Below are 27,736 nucleotides of genomic sequence, written 5' to 3' on the forward strand. Positions count from 1 at the left end.
ACGTTTGAGAAAGCAGCTTCCAGATCCAGACACAACGCACATCTGACGGAACCACCTCCGACTAGACGATTCGTGAGCGTGAACGACAGCCGTCCCCACCTGTAAGGGCCTACTGAGCCAGAGTGAGCCATTTTGTTGTTTATGCAGTAAACTTAGATTGAACCTGCCCCTCCCCCCAAGAGAAAAGCGCTTAGAAACAGAATTGGCGAAATACGGCCAAATAGCCCCCGATAACGGAGTCCAGATTCAAGGACGTGTCCGGCCAGATGGAAACGTCCAATCAAGGGAAAGCGCACGTATTACCCGCCAGGGAGCGTGAGCCCCCGCCTTTTGGGCACAAGACAAAGGCGCCAATTCTAGCCAAGGTCATAGGCTAAATTAGATGACTATCATGGGGTAGAATGTAATTCAGTTGGCCACCTGTGTGTGGCCAGGCTCAACCACATGGCCTTTACTCTATATAAGTTAGTCTGTGAGACTGGGAGGGGTCGCCTCTTTGCAAGAGACGGCCCTGGCCGGTCAGTTTGATTCTTGATGCTTGGCGCGAAATAAAGCTTTGCTTGACCTTCGCTTTGTATCAGTCTCGTCCTTTTGTCTACGGACCCTTTCACCACCCTCACCTGCTGGGGGTCCGTTCCCGGATCCCCCGCGGATGCATGTGAAACCACGGTCAGTCCCCAACCTTAGACACACCATTCTTTCCCATACATACATCTCGTTTAACTGATGAGTTAGGCACAGTAAGAGACTGACGGCAATAACCAACAATAAAACAGAACGATTTTAACAATGCTCCATGATAAAAGCTGTGGGAACACGGTCTCTCACTCATCCCTCTGTGAAGATCTGCGAGACAAAACGCCTGGTGACGAGACCAAGTGAGATGAAGGGCAAAGGGACGGTGACATTGTCTGAAGTTGCTATTGTCATTCAGACCACACATCAGGAGGATCTGTGCTTCCGGACCACAGCCTGAGGTGGGCGGGGTGGGGAGGGTGGGGACTCCTCCCCTCTCCTCTGCTATGCTCACGCAATTCTAAAACGCCAGGAAGAGAAGAGATCGGGGGAGAATCTTCCCACTCCTCTTGTTGTTGGGGTGGGGACAGTGAAGCCCAAAGAATTGGCACTGCTTCTGAAACTCAGCTGGGCAGTGGTTTCTAGGCGCGGCCTTGTCAGACCTTACCTCCTCTCTATGGCCAGGATTCCATCCCATCGGGCTCGCACCTGATTAAATCTGTTACTGTTTTCTCTTTTGTCATTTAAGACATCTTGGGACTGAATGACAAGCAGCGCAAATCATTGTTCTCATGTGCAGACTCAGCCTTGGGTCATTTTCAGCCCCAGATACACTTGATCTTCTACAGGTCATGGAGAAAAGCTTCGCGGTCACCCAAGCGACAGTCAAGTCCAAACAGATGAAACAACTTGAGAACAAAGTACAGGAGCTCCTTGTCAACTTCCAGCATGTAATCACTCAGCAAGTACTGGCCTCCCAGAACTCATCTCTCTGGCAGGAGCCAGGTCGGTGCCGTGCTGCTGGTCGACCAGAGCCGGCAAGCAGAAGCCCAGAACGCAGGCCAGTGAAGCTTGGAACTCAGGAATCTTCAGGAGGCAGGTGTGCTGTTCACGCTCCACCTGCAGAACTGCCCAGAGAGCCCCTGACGGTTTGGAAGGAGTAGGAAATTGTTGGCCATTGCGCACAGACACATCTCATGTACCCCCCACGGAAGACTGGAGACATTGCCAAAAACATCTCCCTTATGTAGATGAGAAACCTGAGCTTCAGAGAAATCAAAAACTAAACCTTGCCCAAGATTCCTTAGTTTGCGGACTTGTTCATTTATCTATTCAGCAAATATTTACGGAGCATTGACTGTGCATGGCTCTACTTTTGGCACGGAGAATGCAGGTGTCAATAGGAAAGATGAGGTCCCTGGTCTCGTGGGGCTAATGGGGATGGGGGTTTCCTAGGGAAATAAAGTCAGTATAACAGACAGGTGAGACCCCAAGCAAAGGAACAGATGAGGGGTCCTGTAGTGATTGAGGAGCCCCTTCGTGCCTCACCTCCATCCCACCTCCATCCCCCCCACCCTCCCTTCATCCCCCCCACCATCCTCCCTCTATCGCGCACACCCGCCTTCCCCAGGTGCTTTCAGGATCTTGAAGTCCTAATGCTCTGTCAGGAGGAGGTGGAGGCTTTGGTTTTGTTGAAGTTCTGAGTTTCTACCCTTGGTTTCTGACTGTTGCCTTCTCCCCTTCTGATTTTAACTCGCTTGGTTTGTGTCCTCCGAAATTGGGACGGTATTTCTTCTGGGTGATTTTATCTCTATTTTTGTATCCTTTGTTCTCTGTTCCTGACTTTGTATCTAATTATTTTCCGAGACATTGGTCTCTTCTGACAGTTTAATAGTTTCCTTGTATCTAGTCTTTACGTTTTTGGAATCCCCCTTTTTATCTCGTTTTATCTAGTATTTTTTTTCTCTCTCTTATTGTGGCAGCAATGCCACACACAGATCCTTGAGACTTGGGTGGAAGGAGCTCGCAGCTGTGTGGTCCGATTAGGATTCTGTCCTGAGACCAGGGCAGTCGTGCTCTGAGCCTCACTTTCCCCACTGAGCGAAAGGTACTTCCTCCAGAGGCCAAAGTCAGAACAAAATGACCAAAGTAGCTAGAGCATGAGCAACTTGAGGACAAGGACAGAAACTGCTCCTGCATCCCCAAGATGTGAACGGTGCCCGGCAGGACACGCAATGAACCACATTTGACGCATGCACAGATTAAAGGGTGAACGAAGATACAAACAGTAATTTTGTTACAGGCTGAATTGTGTTCCCGCAGAATCCATATGCTGAAGCCTGGCCCCCAGCACCTCATAGCGCGATGGTATCTGGAGGTGGGGACTTAACAGAGGTGAGTAACATCAAATGAGGCCATTAGGGGGGCCCTGATGCAATCTGACAGGGGTCCTTGTAAGAAGAGGGGATCAGGACACAGACACATACAGAGGGATGCCCACATGAGGACACGGGGAGAAGATGCCATCCGCATGCCAAGGAGGGAGGCCTCAGGAAGACCAGCCCTGCTCACACCTTGATCTCAGACTCCCAGCCTCCAGGATCATGAAAACATACATTTCTAGGCTGTGGAACTTCGTCAGGGTAGCTCCTAGTGACCTCATACAAACAGAAACTACGGGTTGAGTGCTTATGACAAGCAAGGCACTAAAAAAAGAACTTAAATCTACTGACATTTTTATGATAATTTTATGTCAGACCCACAGGAGTTAAGGCATTACTAGAGGTCCCACTGAGATGCTAAGGGAGCCAAGTTCACAGCAAAATGTGTGAGATTCCGGGGCCCACCCAGTTATCTAGAATTCAGTATCAATGAAGGAAGGAAGGAGGGAAGGAAGGAAGGAAGGAGAAAGGAAGGGAAGATGTAAGGAAGGAGAGAGGGAGGGAGGAAAGGAAGAGAGAAGCTAAGAGATAGTGGTCTAAGTATCAAGGCTTCTAGAAGCAGAGTAAGGAGGACATACCTGTGCTGAGTTCTGAAAGGTGAGCTGGGCAGGAAGCATCAGGACCTCTCCGTTCCCCACTTCTCCAGCCTTGATGGAAGCTGTGTAGCTGACCAAGAAGGAGTCTCCCACTGCTCAGAGAGAATGCACATGTGAGTCAAGAGGGCCCTTCCGCCAGACCCCAGACAAGACCCAGGTCAAAGGAGTCTGCCACCACAGACGACATGGCCAGCAAGAGTGCCGCTCAGGTCTCGGGTGCCCACGATGCGGACAGAGATTTGTGCGTGCCCACTCATGGGGTCCCTCTTCTTCACCTGGAAGAGGCTGTCAGCAAGTATAAGGAGCCAGTTAGGGCCCCCTGCTGCCCCCGGGCTGTCTTCTCTGGCTGCGCCTCCGGCCCATCCAGCACTGCCCGGGACTTGGCGGGTCAGTATTCCTGATCCAGGATATCATTAACTCCCACACTTGGGAAATCCAGAACCTTTCTGTTTTCTTTGGAATCTAGGCAAGGATCTCTATTTATTCTCCAAAATTCTGTTCACACAACTAAGGAGAAGAGCCTTAGATCAGACTTGTGGGCCTCGGTGGACAGATGGACATGAAGCCCTACTTTGACCTGAGCGGCTGGTTCTGTGAGAATGGTAAGGGGCGCCAGGAGGCAGGACCCAGCACTGTGGATTCATGTGGGGTCCCCTTGGCCCACTGGTCTCTAGCTGGCCCTCGACGGCTTCATTACAAAAATTAATCGTCTGTATTTAAGGGAAAGCTTCCCTGGCTCAAAGCTCTCCTTGGTAAGAAGTCAGAACCGAACATCCAGGATCTCTGGAGAAGGCAGCTCTGCTCCCAGACAGGGTCCACCCTCAGACCCCAAGGTGAACGAACAGCTGGGAAAGAGAGGAACCCCAGATGTGGAGGGGTGTGGAGGGGCCACCACTGCAGGTTTCTAGCTTTGCGGGAGGCCGCACATTCTCAGCCCCGCTTCCTGGAGGGAACTCGCAACTGATGTTGGAGACGGGTCCTGCCCACCTTAAGTCCCAACAGCGGACACTTCCCATGGAGTGGACGAACGTTCTCCTGGGCTCTGGGCACCCAGCAGAGCCCAAGACACTTTGTAAACTAACACCGGAAAGACCATCTCTGTTGCGGTTCTGACAATACCCTCTCACCTCAGCCACCGCGTGTGGAAGCGCAGAAGGCGGGGTCTGGGGACATGGCTGCACCTGGCAATAGTGGGACACTGGCTTCTTGTCTGCACTGGGCAGTGGTAGGGCTGAGCTTGTGATATTTCCTTATTTTTTTTAACAGCTTTGAAATAAAACATACACATCACTCAGTCCATCCATTCTAAGTGTGCACTTCGAGGGATTTTGTGTATTGAGAGGTTTTTGAGCACACCGCAGTCTGATTTCAGAACATTTCCATCACCCGAACAAGAAAGGCAGTCACTCTCCCCTGCCACGCCAAGGCCTAGGCAACCACTAATCTGGTTTTGGGGGGGTCGGGGGAGGGTAATAATTTGTTCTTTTTGGACATCTCCTAGAAATAGAATCATGTAATATGTGTTGTCTTTGATATCTTTCACCGAGCAGATGTTTTCTGAGGTTCCTCTATGTCGTGTGTGAATCTGTAATTCATTCCTTCTTATTGCCAGTTGTCTTCCACTGTAGGGACAGACCCAGGATGCCGCTGAAGGGACCCCAACTCCTTCTGGACAGTTACAAATCTCAGGGTGGGGGGAGGAAGTGGACAGAATAAAATATTAAGAAGAGGGCATATTAATTTGAGTATGTTGGACTTTTGACTTCAAACTTACAAGGGCAAACATGTTGATTCCTTTTGGACTTGAATATACTTGGGTTCCTACTTGCAGGGAATTATTTCCTAGGGTTTTCATTTCTCCCTGAGAATTTGCAAAAGGGAGGTGATGGCAGGTCACTGCTGGAAGACCTTTATGCAAATGAACTCAGTGTTGGCCCCTAAGGGCCCTGCAAATCTTGTGACCCACCTGGTTGACACACGCCTTGTTGACTAGTGGGGCAAGACTTGACTGAATGGTGTCAAAATCGGAGAATTCTCAGCCTTGGATGCAGTGTACCCTTTGAGTTATCGGGTAATGCAATCTCTGAGTCAAAACCTTCACAGGACAGAAAAACCACCTCTTCTACCCACCAGCAGTCCCCAAGGGACAGACACAGGGGTGAAGGCTGAGTGGTTTGGGGGAACAGGGCTGTCCTGAGTCCTGACCAAGGCTGATCTCCTTCCCCAGGGGACCAGAACTGATCTGCAGATTCGTGAGAAGCCCCAGGAGTGTGGAGAACAACACATGAGGTCCAAGGCAGAAGCTCAGGCTCACCACACACCCCTGACGTTTCAGTCCGCAAGCACGGGCGCCCTGCCTGAGATAAGGTGGGCTTCTTCCCAGCGCTCCTCACCGGGCAGCGCACTCCACCTGATGATGGGAGGGACTGGCCCACGGGAGTGGGCTGCTGGCTCAGGGTGCCAGCCAGCAATGGCCAGTGGGGGACAAAGCCCATCCTGCTCTGTGGGTCAGAGACTAGGGCTGCCTGATCAGCGTAAGCCTGTCCTCCTGCTCTTTCTCCACCTGTAACACGGGTCAGACTGTAGCCCTCAAATGCTGTCACGTGCTTCATTTCTCAACACGTGGAGACCTCAAAAAAAAAAAAAAAAGTAAAGGAGAAGAGAAGTGAACACCTGTATTTTCATGCAATGATAGATCGTGAAACTCACAAAGACAGCGTGATGTCTTTGAAAACAACTGAGATGATTCCACAGTGAAGGTCCTGTGCTCGCACCTTACCTGATGCAGTGGCTTGTCACCCTCACAGCCTGTGCGCCAGACCCCCGGCCCCACAGGGAGCCCTGAGGTGGACGGAGGAGACCTCATAGCCTGTGATGCCCAGAGCAGGAGGCAGAGGCTGAGGAGGTGCCCTGCACCTGCTCCGCTGGGGAATGAACAGGACACCACTTCCCCCACAGAGCCATCACCTGTGCTCCATACAAGACACACACACACACATACACAAAACCATTCCACAAGATCACTACTACTGATATGGGGCCCACTTCTTGGGTCAGGCCTTCCGTGAAACAACTCCCTTCTCCTTACAGTCCCATCCTGAAACTGTCACTGTCACCATCCCTGTGGGACAGAGAAGAGGCTGACACTCTGGGATGTGCAGCGGGCACAAAGCTTGGGGTTGGTAGGGCTTGGCATGCAGCGTTGACCCTAGGCCCCGGGCAGGTGACGTGCAGGAAGGCAGGGAAGTGAGGAGCAGGGGAGGGGGGCCTCCCAGGAAGACACCAGGGCCTGAGCAGATACCGATGGGCAGGGGAGAGTGACAAGTGTGGTCTGTGTGGCAGGAGCGCAGACACTGGGAGCCACTGGGGCTATGAGAGGAGAGAGGCAGGCCTGCTGGACCAGGGGCTGGAAGAGCGTGGGGAGGGCCCCGGGCAGAGCTGGGGCACATGGCCTTGCTCAGTCTCTGCCATGACTCTACGAGGTCCTGACAGTCACACGTCACATCCCAAGTTCAGGAAAACTCAGTAATTTCCAGAGGTGACCAGCTCCAAAGTGGCCAAGTGAGGATTAACATTAAGGTCCATTCGAGATGGAGTGTGTGCTCTGCTCACTCACTTCAGGATGCAGTGGGGGGGGATGGGGGATGGTTATTTTTCCATCTTTGAGGGAAAGCCCTGAGGATCTCTTGGCTGGGACATATCCTAGCAGTTTTTACGATGTTGCTTAAACCACCGCCGGCAAAGAGGTAGGTGGCTGCCTGTGGGCCAACCTGGTAGCTTCTGTCAAGAGGATGTGGTCAAGCAGGACTCCAAGGCCCTATCTAGGCTCAGAGGGAAAGCGTGGCCTGACTGGTGAGCTACGTGGGCTCCACGGAGAAGTCAGTCCTGAGCAAGTGAGAGTATCCACGACAGCACGAGGGTCATGTGGTCTGTTCCTCTGTCAATGAGACAGGGACTTGGAGTTAAAGAAGTCTCACCCTCCCAAGAAAATGGACAGTCCTGAGGTCATGGTAACAACGAATCCCAGAATTTGTTGAAATCTGCTTCATTAACCAATGACAGCTTGCTTCAGGACACATGGCTCCAAAGCCAACCGGGTACGATAGCGCTCAGAATGCTAGCCCCTCGGTGCGGAGGTACTCCAGGGAACACTCGAGAACACGCACGAAGGTCTCACGCGCATGCTTCCAGGGCCAGTGTCAAACCACTCCCACCTCGAGCAGCACCCCCCACAGACAAGCTCTGCATTTCACTGAGGGATGAGAAATCTGGTCTGGTGGTGGACAGAGTTTGGCTATAAACTCTGTTTCATTATGTCTGGAATTCTTCATAATAAAAATTGATACACTAATAAAAATACTAAAAATACCTATTTCTTAACAACTCCTCCCCCAAATCTGGCCTCTCTCTAACCTCAGTAACAAATCCAGCTTTTCGGGTGTGGATATTGAGTGCTGGTCTCCTTTTTCAATACCCTATCGTCAAATCCATCGTGTGTGAACACGTCACATGTTGAAGAACACTCCTGTTGCACATCACACACTCCAACAGCGTCTGTAGGTTCACCTTCCCTCCCTGACTTCATACTCGCCACTATTACCTTGCAGAAACTTCTTCCTGAAAGCCTGGAATCCCGGCATGGTCTGGTTTCCCGTTGACCCCCTAACGGAGAGGCCAGTGATGTTGTCGAATAGGAGCAGATCGGAGAGGTTGGTGGCCGCAGGGGTCCTGGTGTTATCTATGAGCAGTCTCACCTGAGCTGTCTGCAGTTCGCTCTGCCCGGACACCTGGGACAGGAGATGACAAGAGGGCAGCTCTGCTGGCAAGTCCCACCTCCTCATGTGACCCCCAGCTCAACCTGCATACGACCCGTCCTCAGGCAGAGGGAGGGCAAAACAGTCTCCCAGGGGCTGGAGAACTTATTGGGTCTGATTTCAAAGGCCCCAGGTTATGTTCTGACTCACTCCTGCTAAGCTATTGTTTGGTGACTCTTTCAAAGTCATAGGAACCCTGAAATGCAGTGAAATTGTTCCTACACGGAAACAGAAAGAAATACTAGAAGCACAGAGCCAAAGTCAGGTTGGGGAGATGGTAACCACTGGCATCACCAAGAAAGAGCAAATAATGGCTCCATCATTTTGAAGGCTCAGCCATGTCCCAGAGCCCCGCCCAGGGCGTCTGGCTGCCATCTGACCTCCAGGATGGAGCGAGCTGGCAGGTCTCCATCCTTCTGGCCAGTCTCCCCCAGGCGGGCTCTGCTTGGTCATGGATTTGAACAGCTCGGCTTCTGGAAGTTGTCCGGTGGCCCCAGCAGCTTGGCTCCCAGCCTGGGCTCTGCAACCTTGCCCCATTCCCACCCTCAAAGCTCTTCCCAACACCCCTGCCCCGCTTCTCCCAGCCCTGCTGGAACAGACACAGAAGCTGGGGAAGGAGGGAAGCAAGGTCTGTATATGCAGATACACACACACGCGCGCACACACACACACACGCATGCAGACAACAGAAACAGCTCCAGGAGGATGCACGAAAATCTGGTAGCACCAACTCTATCCAGGAAGGGGAACAGGACAGCTGAAGGCCTGAGATAAATTGAGGCTCATACAGCAGAGGGCTAACTCCGTAGGCGTGGACCACCCAGACCCCACCCACCCAGAGGAAAGGACTGACTCCTGACCAGCTCCTGGGAGGTTGACCTGTAAAGCACTTGGACCATCCTGCCTGAGAAGAGCACCTTTATATACCTGGGGCCTCGGGCCTCCGCTGGCTGTGATTGGTGTGCTAACCGGTGCGACTAGAGGTGGGGGTCTTGAGCCAAGCTGTGTCAAGGGGACCTCTGGAGCGGCTAGAAACCAGTTACCAAAGTCAGCCACACAGGCACTGCCTATCTCCGTGAGGGACCTGCATTAAAACCCCTGGACATCGAAGCTCAGGCGAGTGTCTCTGGGGGACAATACTTGGCATAGGACGTCACACATCACTGCTTTGGGAAACGAAATGCCGGCCGCAGGATTCCACCAGGAAAGGACAGTGGGAAGCTTGTGCCTGATCTCACAACCCCATCCTATGTGCCTTTCATTTTGCTGACTTGAATCTGCACGCTTCTGCTGTAAAAAATTGTAACTATAACTGTGAGTCTAACGGCTTCCTGGGTTATGTGAGTCCTTCCAGTAAAGCACGGAGCCCGAGGGAGGGTGGTCCTGGGGACCTCCAACACAGCAATAATGTGAAATGCCACCTCACGGGGATCAGTAAAGATCCAAGACTTTAAAAACACTGAATAAAATTTTTATACCACCAAGCACCATATCAATGTTAAAACCTGAAAGAAAATACATCATTCTTTCCTTCCCCTTCTAAATGACCACAGTGCATTTTCACAAACAGGAGTTTAATTGTTACCAAAACTCTTGATTCTGGTGCCATGATATGAAACAGAAAATCCCCTGTACAGTACTTTATCCCTCGTGTGTCCAGACACAGGTAGACAGCCCCATGACTTGCACTCCTCATATACATAACTCTACCCAGACACGATTTGGTCAAAATCCAACTATTTTCTCTTCCACTATGAACCACCTATGAACACCTACCACGGCACACTTCTGAAAAATCACTCCGTCCTCAGCAGTCCCTGGAACATCTCTTGAGATGTCTCTGAACTACAATAAAATACAGAAACAATTAGAACATGAAAACCGCTGCATACTATACGTGTTTCATGAAAGTACAAGATGTTAAAAACAAACTAAAAATAAGGAAATACATGTAACAAGATGAATTTTGAAAGGAAGGATAGAGATTGACTTCTGTAGTCTAATAACTGCCTTAGGTAATCTTGAAAACTTTTTTAAGAAATCATTTAAAGGATTGGAACTTTAGCCCCTGAGGAGGGAAGAACGTGGGCGTGTGGTCACACTGGAGCTCTCCCCTAGTCCAGGGGGCTCATGTGAACAATACCCCCGTCATGGGAACACCAAACACCGGGTCTGATGCTCAGGCGAGAGGAATGCAGCACGTGTTTATACCGCCGGCGGCAAAGCGAGCCCATTAAAGCAGAACCGGGAGCCCTGCTTCAGAACCCGCCTCCCACCGCTCAGATTCACACCCCCTCTTCACCTCCAATACTAGATCCTTCTGTTTCGAAGGAATAAGCTTGTCTGAAGAACGCAAGCCCGTGGCATCTGCTACTCAGGGGGCCCCAAACTAGTTTCTTTCCAACTTCTAATTCCATTAAAGGACCAAACGTGGGACTTACCAGGCGGTGTGTTACAGGAGACTCTCTTTTAAACAGAGTCTTCTTGGGCCACGAGGGTGTGAAAGCAAGCACAGACTGAGTCCTTGGCCCTCTGGAGGGTGCCAAAGTCGGGAGGGGATTAAAGACTTCACTTCTCCCGCTGGATTTCCTTCCAAACGGTGCTCCCACTGCAAAACAGTGAAGCGCGTGCGTGACAGAATGCAGGAGGCAGTAAGACGTGGGGGTGAACTCAGGACGTGGACCACATGCATGAGGAAGGCCCCTGGAGGGTGTTTGCTGAAACTGGGTAAGTGAATGAATCAAGAAATGAATGCTCGTCTCTTTGCCAGGAAAATGAGGTGTGTAAGATGTGATCCCCTTGCAGTGGGGAGGGAGGTGGGCTATGAAGCCTAAAGAGAATGCTTCTCAAAGAGTGTATCGCAGGCTACAATGCACATTCCCTCCCAGATCTACTGAATTAGACCAGCCAGTGGGAGAGATGCCTGGGAGATGCTACCCAGATGCAAACTGGGATTTGATTAAGAATGACTTTATTTTGGGGGCGCCTGGGTGGCTCAGTGGGTTAAGCCTCTGCCTTTGGCTCGGGTCATGATCTCGGGGTCCTGGGATCGAGCCCCGCATCCGGCTCTCTGCTCAGCGGGGAGCCTGCTTCCTCCTCTCTCTCTCTCTGCCTACCTCTCTGCCTACTTGTGATCTCTGTCTGTCAAATACATAAATAAAATCTTAAAAAAAAAAAAAAGAATGACTTTATTTTTCAGTCGTTCTTAGGGTGTTATTGATAACAAGATCTTTGTAAGTGCTTCCGAAAACTTTTACAATTTCAGAATCCACATAGGAAGAAAGAAAAACTTGAAGAAAAAAAAAAAAAAGATGTAGAACTGGATCCTGGATAACATTAAAATCTCATGCCTTATAGTGTCTGTGGTTGAGTCAGGTCAGGGTTATGACGTTGGAACGGGGATCTAAGTGAGCACGGGGGACTCGCCATGGAAGCAAGTGGGCACTTTCGCAGGCCAGCTGCTGACTCAGTCGGGAGTGTCTGAGTAAATCCCATGGGTGCCAGGGAGATGTGACATCTGTTTCTGGACCCTCACCCTGCCCCTCAGGCTAAGGGACATGCTTTCTTTGCAGATCTGCTGGATATAAACCCTTAAGGCCATACTGGGCTTTATCTCTGGTGCACCTGCTTATGCCCCCTGGTCCTCAAAGGCCCAGCCACAAGCTCTCATGAAGACTTGAATGAGGGCAGGTGTTGACAGACAGTACAGAAGAAATTCATGCTATGAAGTGACTATTACCACCCAGCAGGTCACCAGCCAGTGGCCTCCCCATTCTTGCCACCAGCAAGTGGGCCCGTCTGTACCATCTGTGCAATTCTTTGGTTACACCCTCACTCTTCTGCCTGTGGCTGTCACATGCCTGGAAGCCTCTCCTTCCATCCCCTGGACCTGCTAGATTGTCAGTTCTCAGGACTGTACTGAGGAGCCCCTCCTCCAGGAAGCCTTCCCTGAAGCCTCTCCTAGTGGCCTTGCCACTCTGCCCCTGCTCTTAATACAATCACAGAGTAATAGTCGGGCTCCCTTTCCCCAAGGAGTTTGCCTGTTGACGAATAAGAGGTCTCTAGGAATGCAATGAAATCACCTCAACTTACAGTACTCAAGAGAAAACACTGAATTTTGTAAAATGTGAAGTCTGTAGAGGGTAACAAAAGACACAGGAAATACTTTTTAACTCCCCAGTAAGTGAGATCTGTAAAAAACAAGATCCCCGAGGAAGGTGTATTCACAATCTGTGCCAAGGAGACTCTGGATGGAAAGACGGTTTTGCACCAAGGCCCTTCCTCTCCTTAGGAAGTGTCCTGCTCAGTTTATGCAGACAGAGCAGGGCCAACCTGGACCCAAGCCCATCCTGGTCCCCAGGAGGCAGAATGGGACTCAGAACCCAGAATGCTGCACCCCAGCCCCGGGGATGGGCTCGAGGATAGGCACCAGCCTCAGGCTGAGCCCACTGGTCTTCCCTGGAACTCTCACCAAGATATGGGGAAGCCTTCCGCTGTATAAGTATCGGGTGTGCGGCTCCCAAAGGGCTTCCAGGAATGAGAGAATCAGAGGAAAACAGAGCTGAGACGCAAAGAGAAAGGCACAGCCCTGGCATGCCGAGCCCCTGGACCAGCAGCGGCTGGGCCTGCCTGGCTCAGTTCTAAGTGCAGCGAGTTCTGCTTTTCTTAGGTGAGTTTCAGCTCAATTTCTGGCACCCCGTGTGGTGGGGGGAGTGATGCCCAGGTCCTAGTCCAGGGAACTGGTAAATATGTCACCTTGTGTACAACAGGGGACTTCCCAAATGGGATTAAATGAAGGTCCCTGATTTAAGGAAATTGTCTGGATTATCTGGGTGGGTCAGAAATGTAAACCCAGGTGTCCTTCTAAAGAAAGAGGCCGAGGGAGAGCTGACAGGCAGAAGAGAGGAAGGCCATGTGCCCCCAGAGGCAAGATGCTGGCATGCTGGCTCTGAGATGGAGCAAGGGACCAGGACCCACGGCAGGCAAGGAGCGTGGCTGGGGATGCTGGAAGAGAAGCAAACCTTCTCCCCAGAGCTCCAGAGGGAATGGGCTGTGCCCACACCTCGACTTCAGTCCAGCCACGCTGATTCCCAACCCGCCCTCTGGAATGCTAAGAGAAGAAACCTGTGTTGTTTTAAGCCACGAAGTCCACAGTGATTTGTGAAAGCAGCCACAGGAAACCCACACACCTGCTCATATGCACATTCCCTATTCCATCCATCGGACTCCTTCAGGGGAGAATGCGGGCCGGCCACCTTCCCCTGACTCTTGATCCCTGCACGAGAGCTCTAGCCAGCTACTGGGGGTGGGAGGTGCACACACTGCCCTTGCTCTGCAGGTCAGGGGGCAACGTACCACATTTGCCCATGGTAGGCACCACAGCAGGACAGGGCGTGAGGGAGTTGGAGGAGGGGGTGGGGAGGGACGTGGCTTTAGGGTCCCATGAAGGAAAATGAAATGAAACAAAAACTTACCTGCAGTCTTAAAGCCAGAGCTTTCCGTACTGGGCCAAATCAAATGGGGCAAGTCCTAAAAAATCCAAAAGTCACTAATGAAGAACATGCGTATGAGAAGTGTCTACAAGTCATTTTCATAAACACGGAGAGGAGCTACACTCCTACCCAGAAATCTGAAACAAAATGTTTCCAAGTGAACCATCCCCACCAGGAGTCCAGGATTATCCCCTCTTTCCCACAGAGGCCAGCAACCCAGCCATGACTGCATTTTGGGAAGCTGTCCCGGAAGGCAGCCCTGCAGGGTCAAAATTTCATGTACCCAGACCTGAGTTTGAATCCCAGCTCTGCTTCTCACTAATCCTGCGACACTGGCTGGTCCCCCAGCCTCTGAATTCCCAAGATCTTGCAAATTCCAACAGAGAGGCTCATAAGATGCCAGATATGGAGTCCGGAGAACTGGGTTCTAGCGGGAACCATTTCCTTGCTGTGTGTCCTCGGCCAAGTCTCTCAGCCTCTCTGAGCCTCAGACCCTCATCTAAACAGTGAAGTCTCTTTAGAGACTATTTAGACTCTCTCACCCCAGTCTAGACTTGCCCGTCCAGCTCTCTACCGTACGTGTCTTCCTGGCCAAAGTCAGCCAGACCAGAACAGATTTCCTGATGGCCCCACAGGGCTTCGGCGTATTAGCCAATGGTGCCTCTATTCTTCCACTTGCTCAGGCCCAAGTCCTCGGCTTCATCCTGGTCGCCTCTCTCTCTCTCTCTCTCAATCCACAGCTGATCCCAGCAAATCCCACTGGCTCCACCTTCAAAATACATTGGAAACCCGCAGCTAGCAGCCCACCATTCACCACCCCGGTCCAGTACTCCTCCGCCCTGGCCTGGTCTCCCACCCACCTCTTCTCTTGCAACCGCTTCTGCCCTCGTCCTCTATCCTCACCCCTGCCACCGGGGTGCTTTAGAAAAATGAGCCACAGTGTGTCAGCTTCTGGCTCCAAACCCGTATGGCTTCCACCTTACTCAGAAAAACAGCCGGGATCCTGGGCATAAGCCACGCGGCCTTCCCTGATCTGGCCCCTCTTCAACCTCCTGGTCGTCCACCCACTCCCTCACTCCGGGGGCCCCCAGGTCTCCTTGCTGCTCCTGGACCACACCAAGCACACCCTGCCTCTGGCCTCGCTATCACAGCACTCGGGAAAAAGCTCTTCTCCTGGACATGGCCTTGCCCTCCCTCCTTCCACTCAAGGCTCAGCTCACCTGTCACCTCCTCCAAGCACGCTCCCTGACCACTGGCGACTAGAGCGGGCTCACTGCCTGGCGACTAGAGCGCGCTCACTGCCATCTCTCCCAGTCCACTCTGCCCGCTGTACCTCTCTCTGCAGCCCAAACCACTGCCAGCTACGGCTCAGATTGGCACCACTGTTTACTTCCTTCTCTTGCCCCAAGAAGGCAGATTTCTTAAGACAGCCTGCTTTGTTCTCTACTATCCCAGCACCCAGAGCAGAGCCCGCCACCCAGAAAGCCGTCCCCGAACACCGGAAGTGAATGGCTGACTCAGAGCTTCTTGTCCACTTGACCCTTCACGGTCTTCTCGCCTGCCAACAAACTCCCGACAGATCTTTCCGCCACGGTGAGAATGCTGCAGAGTCTGGGCTGTCCGCAACATAGCAGCCTCTAACATGCGTGGCCACGAAGCACCTGAAATGTCTAAATTTAAATAACCACATGTGGCTAGAGGCTCCTGCACTGACGAGGCATCTTGGGCAACGTGGGAAATTGCTGTAACTGGCTCTCAGTTTCCCCTCTGCAACAAGGGACAGATGATAATTTACACTAAGCATGTATCTTCAGGCACTTTCCGGTAGAGCCTGGGGACAAGCGTCCACGAGAATGTTCTGGCCCTGGTTTCTCAGAGACGAAAGCAAGTGCAAAGCAGGACAGGTGAGTGGGCTCTGAACCTGGAGGCCTTCTTGGGAGCCTAGCACAGGCCTGGGGGGCGGGGGGGGGCAAGTTTTCTCCCCTGCAAAATGAGCCAGACACATCCCACCTCATGGGACAGGAGCAAGTGGAAGGACCTTGTGAAAATATTCTGTCATGGGACTTTTTTAAAGCTCAGTAAATTGATACAGGGTTATTATTCACTATTCTCCAGTGAAAATCTAATAACAGAAAATGAACAGAATCTCCTTTAAAGATTTAAAGATTACAACTCTGTAGCAAGTGTAGCAAGCCCCTTGGGACCTGCCAGGAGAGAACCAACAGAGCCAGGGAAGCCAGCCCCTGCGGGTGGGCAGGGAGGACCCCAAGGCTGTGAGGGGAGAGGCCACTGGACAGGGCAGTCCTGGGAACAAAAGACTAGCTCTGCCAGAAGTCCGTGTGAGGGGGTGAGGGCTGGAGAGGGAAGTGGCCATAGGTACACGAAGGACAGATCACCTGTCCTGGACACCAGCCATAGGGGGAAATGGGTGAGGGAGAGCACAAATTAGGGGGTGGAGGAGACTCAGAAGAAAGTCACCAAAAGCCAGGGGCTAAGTGGTGGCCACTGAACAAGGGGACTGGGGCGGGGGCTGCAGACAAAAGCAGAACTCGAGGCCAGCTTTGGAGGAAAGGGCAAGGGGAATCTAGGGAGACAGGAAGGCTCTGTGCCTTCCCAAATCTGGGGCCACATAGGGAGGGGCGGATGGGAAGTGGATAAATGCAGCAACCAAGATAATCCCAACTGTTCTTCTAAAAATTCCTACACTGGGAGTGGGGGGGGGGGGGCTAGGGGCGTGCTCACCTCTGCAAAGTAGGTGTCTATGGAAACGCGCCTACCTCTCGCACCTTCCCGCGGCGAACAGGCCGCAAAGGCTTACAGACCAGGAATCCGAGGCACAAAAAGTGAAGCGCCTGGCCTAGGTCAGAGGGCTTTTAGGTTTCAGGGCGAGATTCGACCGGGAGGCTGGCAAAGCCCTGCGGGGTTCCACCTTGCCTGGGACTTTGCGGGCCTGAGCGCCAAATACTAAGGAACACCCGAGGCATCCTACTCAGACCGTGCCCTCCCTCCGATAATCTCCCCAACTCGAAGGGGCCTCCCCGCCGCCAGTGTAGACAAAGCTCAGCCACGAAAGTCCTACAGAAGGAGGCTGGGGGCGGGCCTTCCTTACCTGCGTGGTCCGCTCAGGCCCCGCCCCAGGAGCCGCAGGGGGATCCAGGAGGGGCTGCCGGCCGAGGGGGCGCCCGAGGAGATCCGGGCCCGCGGGGTGCCAGCGTCGGCCCCCGGGCCCAGCGGGCAGCGCCAGGGCGGCGGCCAAGAGGCTCCAGGCGAGCACCGCCGTGGCGCTCCCCGCGGCGCCCGCCGAGCCCATCGCCCCTCCGGACCAGCGACTCCAAAGTGGCGGGCGAGCCGGAGTCGCCGGAGCTTCCGGACCCCAGGCCCGCCCCGCCGCGGAGCATGCTCAGTGCGAGCCACCCTGGAAACTTTTCTGGAATGGACTCCGGCATCTGGGGCTGGGAGGGCGGGGAGGCTGCTGGGAGGGGGGCGGGCGTGGGAGGGAGGGACCAAACCACACTTGAGTTTGCTCGAGTCCCGCCCGGGGCCTCAGCTCCACCCAAATCGGATTCAGATGGGGTCACTCCTCTGCTCCCAAAGATTTCAGTGCTTCCAAGTGCTCCTCCACTGATGCCTACCCAGTTCTCAGAACCACCTCCTTCAGGAAGCCTTCCCTGACACATGCACACACCATACTGAGCTGAACCCAGAATCTGCTCCAGACGCACGAGCCCCTTATTAGAGAACTGAGAAGCATTTGGAGAGGCAGAGCCCTGAGTGCTGGCGAGCCCAGAGAGGACAGGACAGCATAGATGAGCTGGGAGGGAGACCGGCAGATCCTGAGACAGGGGGAAAGGCCACTCTGACTTTCTATTGGATTTAGCTCAGTCGCATTGGGCTCTTACTGCCTGAGCCCCTAATGTGGAGGAGCCCCTGGACTTGCCCAGGTACCCAGACTGGTAGTCAGGCCAGCCACTGTGGGACATCTCTGGGGAACCAGAGAGAGGGGATTTGGTGTCTGGAACCAGGAGGCTTGAACTCTCCATGGGGGTAGGGTTGTGCCTTGCAGGGGAAGATAGATACTGGGAGGAGGCCAGGTAGAGGAGTTTCTCTGCTTCTTCCTGCTTCCCCTGAGTCCTCAGTGACTTGCTCCTTGGGGAGAAGGAGGGCAGCCTGTCATGCAGTCTCAGGCCAGGAAGCCTGGCACCTGTCACTTCCCTTTCCCTCCAACCCCTCGAAGGACAGGCCCTCCCTAACTCAACATGGACAAAGGAGTAAGGTTTGAGATTCTGAAAATTTATTACCCAGGCTTCCCACCAGAGGTACAGTGCCCTGGGGGGGGGGGGGGTCCTGGCAAAATGCCAGGAGTGAGACACAGCCAAAGGCTAGATGCTAGCATATTGCGGAACCATCAGTTCTATTTGACATGAGTCATTTAAAAGATGATTTTAATACCCAAGCAACTTTATAATAAAGTAATCCCCCAAAACACTATATTTTTAAAACTAAATTTTGAGTATCCAAAGAAACAGCCAACATAAAAAGCAAGAACTTTAGGTTATTGTCCCATACACATTCCCAGAAGCCTTGGAGGTGCTTTGAAGGAAACATTTAAGCAGCCCGGGGTAGAAGAGAGGGTCCTGAAGCCAGCCAGACACAGCTGTTAATATACCCGTCCCATTTCCTGGGTGTGAGACCTTGAATGCGCAACTTCACTCTAGCTGTCCGTTACTTCTATGAGAAGAAAATCTGGATACTAGTTGCCATCTTACCCACCTGGAAGGTTGATGAAGTATAAAAACTAGAAACTTGAGATGGACATCCAGATTAAGGATACAAAATTCCTCTTCTCTGTTGCAGTGGATTCCCATGGTACTTCCGCCCTGACCCTCATAAGGAATTAAGCTTCAAAGATACATGTGTGTTCACTGCTGTATCCCCAGTACCCAGGACAAGAGCTAGCACCTAGTAGCTGCTCAGTAAATGTTTGCTCAAGGAAAGAACAGATGCTGAATTCATCTGGTTGTCTATCTCCCCACACACCCATGAGATCCCGGATGTCTGGACCTTGCCTGATTCCTTGCTGGCCTGGCACTGGTTCCATCAGCAGGTTCTCTGTAAAGGCTGAGCGAATGAATGACCCCACAATGTCCTGTTCTTAGTGGGGGCTCCGTGTAAGGTCTCTCTACACATCATCATAGAGGAAAAGTATTGACTATTCATGGAAGAATAGGATTAAAACCGAGGCTTCAGGCTAACAAGTTCAGAGGTGGTGGTGGACTGTGCGGTCCAAAGACGACCAATTGGTACAGATAGGAACAGGACAGAAAAGGGACCTGGCTTAGCCACTCTGACCCAGACCTTCCTCACCAGGAAGATGAACAGAGAATAGTACCCCTCTCAGAGGGCAGTTGAGAAAGTTACTGACATCATCAAGCTAAATGCTTAGCACATTGTACAGGCTCAGTAAACTTAACCGAGGAACACCCTCCCCCGCGGCTGAGAACCACCCCCCCACTCAATTCCTTCGGGAGAAGCCAAAAGACCCCCGGAATCCTCCGAAAGCTCCTCCGGCTGAACCCCCCGCCTCCTGCCAGGCATGCTCAGTACAAAAGCAGGCCCGGGCGGGGGCGGCTCGAAGTTTCGGGCGGACGGCCCAGGCTCCTCCCTCCCGCGGGGCCGCGCGGGGAAGGGGGGGACCGGAGCAAGAGGAAGGAGAGCGCGCAGGCCGGAGGAGTCCGCGGAACGCGCCGCGCCCCTGCCCGCCCGGTCCGTGAGTCCGCTGTCGCCGAGCTGGCGGGGACGGTGCCCCGGGCGGCGGGCCGAGGCGGCGCGCGGTGGCGGGGGCGATGCGGCCGGCCCGCCGCCTGAGCCCCCCCCGATGGCCCGGGGCGCGGCGGCCTGCGAAAGCGACACGCGCCTTCCGCTGGGCCGGGACGCGGTGCGGCCGGCGCCCGCGCTGCTGGCCCCCGCCGTACTGCTGGGCGCCGCGCTCGGCCTCGGCCTCGGCCTCGGCCTCTGGCTCGGCTGCCGCGCCTCCCGGTCGCGCCCGCGCCATCAGGTGGGTCCACCGGGCGGGTGGCCTGATGGGGGGCGCGTGCGGGCCTCCTGGGTCCCGTCGGCGCTGGAGCGAGATCGCGGGCGTCGCGCGCACTGGGTCCTGCCCTGGATTCCCCTCCAGCCCGGGAGAGGGTTGGAGACCGAGTCCAGAGGGGGACGGCGGAGTGACAGGAGCGCACCAGTCTGGGGTCCGCCAGAAGTGGCTGCTCCTTCCGACTCCGCTGTGCCATCACAGGCAGCCACTAAAGCCCACGGAGGCCTCAGTCTCTCATCGGGAGCACCAAGGGTCCGGACTCGCCGCTGGCAGAGGGGCCCAGCTGAACACGGTGGACAGGAGGGCTGCAATTCCCAGCCCTGTCCATTCTGCTGCTTGCCGGATGGGTTACCTGAATAGCCTCTCCAGTCCCAGCTGCCACCCTGGCATGCGTTCATGCATTCATTCACAATGTCATCCCTAGAGTAAAAGTGTGCTGATCACCCCTGCCAGCCACAGTCCTGTGCAGGATAGACCCTGCCCTTGCTGCCGGAGGGTCACAGTCTCCAGAAAACACTAGATGTCAGGTGAACGTCTGACTGTAGCCCAGGCTGGGGAGTTGGGTGATGGGAAGTGATGAAGCTAGCTAGCACTTGCAGATGGCCACTGTGTGCTGGGCACTGAACTAGACTCTGCACCTGACTTACTCTGCCCCTGACTTATCTCACTGATTCCCCAGGACAGCCTTGGCAGTTTGTTCTACTAAGGACCCCATTTTGCATTTGAGAAAACTGAGGCGCAGTGTGGTTCAGTGACTTGCCAAAGTGACAGACGTGTGTCTGAGCCCAAAGTCACTGTATTCTTCATGGGTGGCAGTGGTCACAGGAGATTCAGGGACGGTTTTCATGACCGTTGTTACAGAATCGGATGTTGTGGGGAGATGTGGGCACGCAGCAGGCATTTGATCCGTGTGGTGTGATCACTGCCCTGGGTCCTTGCCACTTTGACCTCTTTGAGGGATGAACACGGTAGGATGTGAGATGAGGCTCGCGTCTTTTCCCCTGCGTTCCTGGCCCATGCAAGAAGGAGACAAGTCCGGCAGATTGCTGCAGACTTTGGGGAGTGTTTTGCTGGAAAAGCATGATAAAGGTTGAACGGAACTTACAGAACGAGATGCTTATAGGTCCGTCTGAAGTTGTCACATCCTACTGGTGGTTAAGGAACACTGAGGGACACTGGCTTCTTGTGTGAAGAGGGAAGTAACACGCGCACAACCTTTGCCGGGTGTCCTCTTCCGAGCTGAGTGTTTGTGGACTTTTGGTTCTCTATTCCCGCCCCAAACCTCTGAGTGGGGGAGCTGTTATTATCCTCACTTTCCAGAGACGGAAGTCCAGGCTCCCCCGCGTTGTTCTTGGTCCAGGGGCACGTGATGAATAAACCGTAGGGCTGGGTTTCAACCCCAGTCTGTCGGAACCCCTAAATCAGAGCGTTTAGTGTTCTGCCACCTGGTGACGTAGTGGGTAGAATCTGTCTTAGACTGTCCGGATTGCTCTTAAGAAAAATACCATAAACTGTGTGACTCACAAACAACAGAAGCTTCTCTCTCACAGTTCTGGAGGCTGGAAGTCCAAGACCAGGTGCCAGCACTGCTGGGTTCTGGCAAGGGCCCGCTTCCGGGCTGCAGACTTCTCACTGTGTCCGCAGAGAGTAGAAGGGTCAGGGAATCTCTGGGACCTCTTTCGTAAGGAGGCTTCTACCCTCAGGACTTAATCACCTCCCAAAGGCCCCACCTCCGAATACCATCACCTTGGGAGTTGGGATTTCAACCTATGCTTGGGGAATGGGGCACACACCTTCAGACCGTGGCGGTGGCCCATTTCACAGCTGAGTCAGCTGAGGTTCACAGCGGTTAACCAAGCTATCTGAGGTTGGGCCCCTGATCAGTAAGGGCTGCGCTAGTCCAGTTGAAGGTAATGGTGGCTCAGACCAGGGCAGGAGCCATGGTGGGGGTGGGATGCGGTCTCTGGCTCCAGAGTCCGGCTGATGGGATTTTCAGATGATGTGGATGGGACCTTAGCAATAGCCTTCTTCCTAAGTGGACACCTTTCCTCCTCTCTTCTTTAAGTGTCTTTTCCTAAAACACACATCCAGCAGTGACTCTCTGGGTTAAAAGCTTCCAACGACTTCTGACTGCTTGCAGAGGGTCATGTCCGATTTCCTAGCGTAAAGAAGGGCTGCGCAAGATGGTTGCCCTTCCCTGGGGCATCCTTCTGAACGCAAGGTGCCGAGTGCCCCTGCACCCCTGCATTCCAGCCCCCTTGCTCCCTCCATCCCCCCGCATCTCCTTGCTCCCCTTCTGCACATCCCTTCTGTCTGCCTAAGCGACCTTTCTCGGCTTGCCCGCTCATCCTTCAGGATGCACAGAGTTGCCCCTCCAGGCACTTCTACCCTCGTGCACCCCGGGATCTCTGTTTTCCTCTGGTCCACCTCACCCCGCTCGTAATCGCGTGTTGCACCTCTTTCTTTTTGCTGCTTTTCTTTTGTTTCTATTTCATCCTTAGAACTTTGGATTGCATCGACATTCCACGTGCACTTCGAGCGTTCATGTACGGGCAGCAGCCAACGCCCCGGTCCACTCGCCGCTTCCCAGCAGCCACCTCGTCCAACTCTTTCAGCCTCCTTTTTGGTCATTTACTTCCCCTTTGTAAACAACCTGCTTACTGGGCTGCTCCTTGCATTTGGGGCTCTGGGCATAGCATGGACTTCCCGCTGTGGACTGGGGGGCGGTTCAGTTCTCTTTTCTCCTCCTTCACATGCACACCCATCCCCGCCACCCCCGCCGCCACCTGCCCTCTGTGGCCATTGGGCAGTTTTGGTTAAATCAGTATTCAGTGTTTCCTTTCTTACGATTCCAGAAGCACTTTTCACCGCAAGTCAAGGATCAGCTACGATTATGATTCTTCTCCCTTTTGTTACTATATTTTGTTTCATCTGAAATTCTTACCCAGGGCTCCCCGCACCCCGCCACATTGGCCTATATTCTGCGTACTTACTCACTTAATGCAGGATTCCCCTCCATTTCTGTACATTTTTTTTTGAGAATTCTGAAGGCATTAAGTATTTGATCAATTTTATCTTCTTGCAAAACACCTCTCCAGTAAACTTCTCGCCTGCTTCAGCCTGAGTTGGTTGCTTTCTGGACCCACTGCCAGTCTCAGCTGGACCAGACCAGCAGCACCAGCAGCAGCCCCTGGGAGCTTGTTAGAAATGCTAATTCCTGGGTCCCACCCCGGACTCTCTGATGAGAATTTTTGCAGGTGGGGTCGGCAAGCTGTGTTTAAGGAGCCTTTCCAGTGCTGTTTTTGTTCTTCAGCTTCGAGAAGCAGCTGCCCCTAGGCTCTTGCTCTCACCAGTGGGACCTCTCAGGGCTGATCACTCTGGAAATTTTGTCACCTCCCCGAAGTTGCATCCTCTTTCAGGGACCCCCCACTGTCTTTCTGGGTTCATTTCCTCATTTGGGTGGAGCACAGCCTCCAGGATCTTTCTGAGAAAGATGGGGGGAAGGGTTTTTGAGAACTTGCGTGTCTGAAATTATCTAGGCCCTCCTCTCTTTATTCTTGACTTGGTGAGAGTAGTTAGGTCATGGAATTCCAGGCTGGAAATAATTTTTCCCCAGAATTTTGAAGGCATTTTTCCCATCATCTCCCAACTGCCATGGTTGAGGGGGAGAAATAGGATTTTGTTCTGATCCCTGATAACTTTGTTTTGTTCCCCTGTGGAATCTGGAAGCATCTCTTCTTTGTTCCCAGCACATAGGAATCACACAGGGTGGGGGTTGGTGGCACTTGGATGCCCTCCTCGGGGCGTGCACTCCGGAGGCCTTTCCAGGGGGCAGACTCACTCCCTTGAGTTCCTTCAGGATTCTTTACCTTTTAAATATTCTGTTGCATCTTTTGGGAACTCGTCTCATGTTCTTGTTGAATTGGACTGCCAATTGCCTTCCTTCTCTCCTGTTTTCCGTCTCTTTGTCTTTTTAGGACGTTTGTGGAAGGCTTCTCCCAACAACGCTTGTGTTGAGATTTTCACATTTCTCAGTTCTGAGTGTCCTTTTCTGTCCTCGGAACGTCCTATGTTCATGCTGCCCTATTCTTATTTTGTGGGTACAACATCTTCTCTTGGCTCTCTGAGGATGTTACAGTTGTTTTTTGTTTGTTTGTTTTAATAAACAACTTCTCCTTACACAGCGTCTGTTTCCATTTTGCTTTTTCCTTTTGTTCCTTTGGGGTTTTCTTTCATGTTAGAGTCTGTCCTCAAGTGGCTAATGAGCCTTGGCTTCCTGGTCACTTTTAACTGGGAAACAAAATAATGATGCTTCTCTATGGAGTGGATGAATTTTATGCCTGGATATCTCTACTGTAGGATGATCTGGTTGGGTCCTTTCCTATAGAACCCTTGTAATGGCCGGCTATAACTCAACAAACAATTCCTAAATCCTTGGCTTCATCATCTCCCCTCTCCACCATACCCAGACTGATGCAGCCACAAGGCCTTCCCTGGGCAGGCTGTGCATGCTTCTGCCACAGGGCCTTTGCACTTGCTGTGCCCTCTCCTAGAAAGCTTGTCCCTGACATATCTGAATGGTTGGCTCTCTCACTTCCTTCACATTTCTTCTCAAATGCCACCTTGCTCAAGAGATCTTCCCCTCCATTCTCCTATCTTCCATCATTTTTCTCTCTAGCATTTACCACTGCTAACTTACTACTTATTTATTTACATCTCTCTTCCATCACTGGAATGTAAACTCCACGAAGTCAGGAGTTTGGTTTATTTTGTCCATTACTCATTCCCAGTGACTAGAATAAGCCTCGATGCTTAGTATTGCTTCGTAACAGTTGCTAACTAACTTCTTCAGTGTAAAGATTATATCCATGAGCAGCCATAAGAGGGACTTGATCTGGGGTCTCTGGCATAACTGGATTTCAAATACAGTTGATCATTATGATCTACAGAATCATGGCAAACAGAGAATTAACAAACACTGAATCATTGCTCTCAGGGGAAACACAGGGCTAGGTTTCTGCAAGACTCCAGCCACAACATCTTCATTAACAGGCCAGTACGTAACCTTGTGTTCTGTGTATTTCTATATAAAGACACCCTATTGAATACATATTGTTATTGTGTTAACAGTGAACGTACAGCCAATGGCACAAAATAGCTCATGCCTGAATGAAGAAGCTTCTCCAGCACACATTTTCTCCATGACTCATACACCAGCCTTCTTGCCCTTAGGAACACCACACAGCACTTAACATGCACGTACGGGTCATTCTTAAACAACCACATCAGCAACGGGAAGCACAGACATGTGGGAGAAGAATGGCTTTCACGGAACATAAAAGGGACTCTAGTCTGTGGCAGGAGAGCTGACCCAGGAAGGCAGGGTGTCACCTTCGCTGACTCTCTGTTGGACAAGGCACGGCAGGCAACTCGGTTTTTCACCACGCTGTCTGTGCCTGGGGATGACCACAGGAGCACCACAAGTGTTGATTTGGGGGTTACAGATGAATTTCAGCAAGTAAGCAAATTTACAAATACAGAATCTACCAATACCAAGGATCAACCGAGTTTCATTACACAAATGATTTTATAATTTAAGGGCACCTAAAATATTTTCTTGAAATCATCCAATGGCATTATGGGAAATAATAGGAAAATTAATGATTATGTGCCATATCCTGTATTCAGCTGTTAGCTCAGGTTGCTCACAGGCTACCAAGGGCCCCCAGCCTAGAAGAACAGTGGAGTCTCCTTTGATCCAAGTTTGACCTCCAGGTCCTGAGGACATCCTGAGGTGGGGAACACTGGGGCTTCTCAGGAAGCTGATGCCTGGACAGTGTCAAAGGCTGGCAGGGTAGGAGGCGTGGTGCTACATACAGAGGGCCAGGCAGAGACATAGAGATGGGCACAGGTCGGGGGTGGAGGGGGTTGATGGCTCGATTCTCAGGAGCACTAGGCTGACTGGCTTCAATGTGTTCTCCCTACCCCCATCTTTGGATTTTAGAAAGACGACGCTCAGAGTCTGCTCAAGAATTTAGAGTCTAATGTCCAGGACCCCTCGGAAACCGGCTCCCCATCAAGGAGGAGGAGGAGGGAAGCCCAGACGTCAAAAGAAGAGCCTGTGGATGTAAGCTGCGTTTTTGGGTTTATTTGCCGAGTCGAGTGTTGGGTGTCGTACACATCAGCGTATGGTCAGTGCAGATGCCATCCAGATGAGCCTCTGAAAGATTTCATGTCCCAACTGGGCTTCTTTGCTGTCATAGAATTTACATGTGGCAAAATGCACAAATTTGAAGTTTATGGTTAGGTAAGTGTATACATCCTGGTAACCAGAGCACCAATCTGGAACGCTCCATCACCCCCAGAAAGTTCTCCAGTGCCCCTTGCTGGCTTACCCTCCCACATCTCCCTCACCCCCGCCCTGCCCCTTTCAGAAAGAGACATTGCTGTGATTCCCCATCACCAGGATGGTTTTGCTGTTCTAGAATTTCACATCAGTGGGATCGTGTGCTTTCTCGCACCTGTCTTGCCTGAATGTCCTGCTTTCAAGACTTAATCATGTTGTTGCATGTGTCTATAATCTGTCCCATTTAATCGCCAGTCCACTGTGGGGATATAGTGTAGAGCCGCTGTTTCCCGTGTCTGGCTATTCTGATTAGGGCTTCTGTGAATGTATGTGTATAAGCTTTTTCATGTCGTTTTACTTCTTTTAAGTGAATGTCAAGTAAATATCCAGGAGTGTGGGCTCTGGCCCTCTTGACAGACATGTTAAAGGTGGATTCTCCCTGGTCCTTCCTCGCTGGCCCCCACCCTGTCCAGCCTAAGCCCGCCCATAGAGCACCACTTTGTGCGTGAGCTCCCTGGAGAGAGACAATGTTTCTGCCAAAGGTTTTATTTCTAGACACTTGCTGCTCCCCAGAAAGTACCATGGATCCTGGTCATTTAGCCTCAAATGCCCAAAAGGAAATATAGATATTTAGGGAGATAGATATGTAGGTAGACAGAGGTAAAGGGTTCCTGAGAAAAGGGGAAAGGTTTTTTTTGTTGTTCAGTTTGGGTTTTGTTTTTTATAAACACTTATTGAGCACCAGGCATTTTCCCATGTGTCACTTTTGAGTGAGGTGAACACTCGTGTGAATTACCTCCTGCACCTCTTTCAGCAGCCCCATGAGGTAGATTTTATTTCTGTCCCCTTCTTGAGGATTCTAGAGGCTGGCTTCCATCATGCAGCCCGGGGGAAGGACTGGCTGCCCTCGCGGGGCTGGCATGGGGAGCCAGAGCCAGGGCTGGAGTGAGCCCCTGGCATATAGTTGCTCTGTGTCCAGCCCACACTCCCTGCCTCCCCGTCCCCAAGTGCTTGTCTCTCCCCATGTGTCTGTATGTGTGTGTGTCAGGGTGGCTCTCTGGAGACCCCTGTCTCTCTCTCTCTTATGTCTCTCTCCACATGCATCTCTGTGTTTCTGTGAACAGGTGGGTTCCTGGTGTCTCTCTTTCCCTCATCTGTCTCCCTCTGTTCCTATCAGCCTGTCTCATCAAAACCCTGCTCACACCCATGAAAACACACAGCTACATAAAAACACACACACTGTGGTCATAACAGCACTCTTCGGCCAAAATGTGGAAACCCAAGGGTCCATCAGATGACAAATGGCTCAACAAAATGTGTTCTATCCATAAATGCAATACTCTTGGGCCAGAAAATGGAAAGAAGTGCCCAAACAGGCCACAACATGAAGGAACCCTGAAAATATCATGCTCATGGAAAGAAGCCGGTCCCAGAAGACCACAT

At 52.2% G+C, this 27,736-nt stretch overlaps 2 protein-coding genes across 3 annotated transcripts in view; one reads left to right on the forward strand and one right to left on the reverse strand.

Annotated features, from left to right (window-relative positions):
- The window catches only part of EVC2 (EvC ciliary complex subunit 2), a 116,135-nt gene extending 98,923 nt beyond the window's left edge, over nucleotides 1-17,212 (reverse strand). The window contains exons 1-6 of the mRNA XM_032855253.1: nucleotides 16,969-17,212; nucleotides 13,842-13,896; nucleotides 10,809-10,975; nucleotides 10,144-10,212; nucleotides 8,154-8,340; nucleotides 3,536-3,645 (exon numbers count right to left, since the gene is read on the reverse strand). Of these exons, the coding sequence (XP_032711144.1) occupies nucleotides 3,536-3,645; nucleotides 8,154-8,340; nucleotides 10,144-10,212; nucleotides 10,809-10,975; nucleotides 13,842-13,896; nucleotides 16,969-17,169 (789 nt within the window). The 5' untranslated portion in view covers nucleotides 17,170-17,212. The remainder of the gene's footprint in view (nucleotides 1-3,535; nucleotides 3,646-8,153; nucleotides 8,341-10,143; nucleotides 10,213-10,808; nucleotides 10,976-13,841; nucleotides 13,897-16,968) is intronic.
- Nucleotides 17,213-19,734: 2,522 nt separating this feature from the next.
- Nucleotides 19,735-27,736, forward strand: part of EVC (EvC ciliary complex subunit 1) — a 60,997-nt gene continuing 52,995 nt past the window's right edge. For both annotated transcript variants that reach the window (XM_032855266.1, XM_032855275.1), the window contains exons 1-2: nucleotides 19,735-19,914; nucleotides 25,952-26,074. In XM_032855266.1, the coding sequence (XP_032711157.1) occupies nucleotides 19,735-19,914; nucleotides 25,952-26,074 (303 nt within the window). The remainder of the gene's footprint in view (nucleotides 19,915-25,951; nucleotides 26,075-27,736) is intronic.

Source organism: Lontra canadensis, unplaced genomic scaffold, assembly GCF_010015895.1.
Source record: "Lontra canadensis isolate GAN:19392208 unplaced genomic scaffold, GSC_riverotter_1.0 scaffold1, whole genome shotgun sequence".
Lineage (NCBI taxonomy): Eukaryota > Metazoa > Chordata > Mammalia > Carnivora > Mustelidae > Lontra > Lontra canadensis.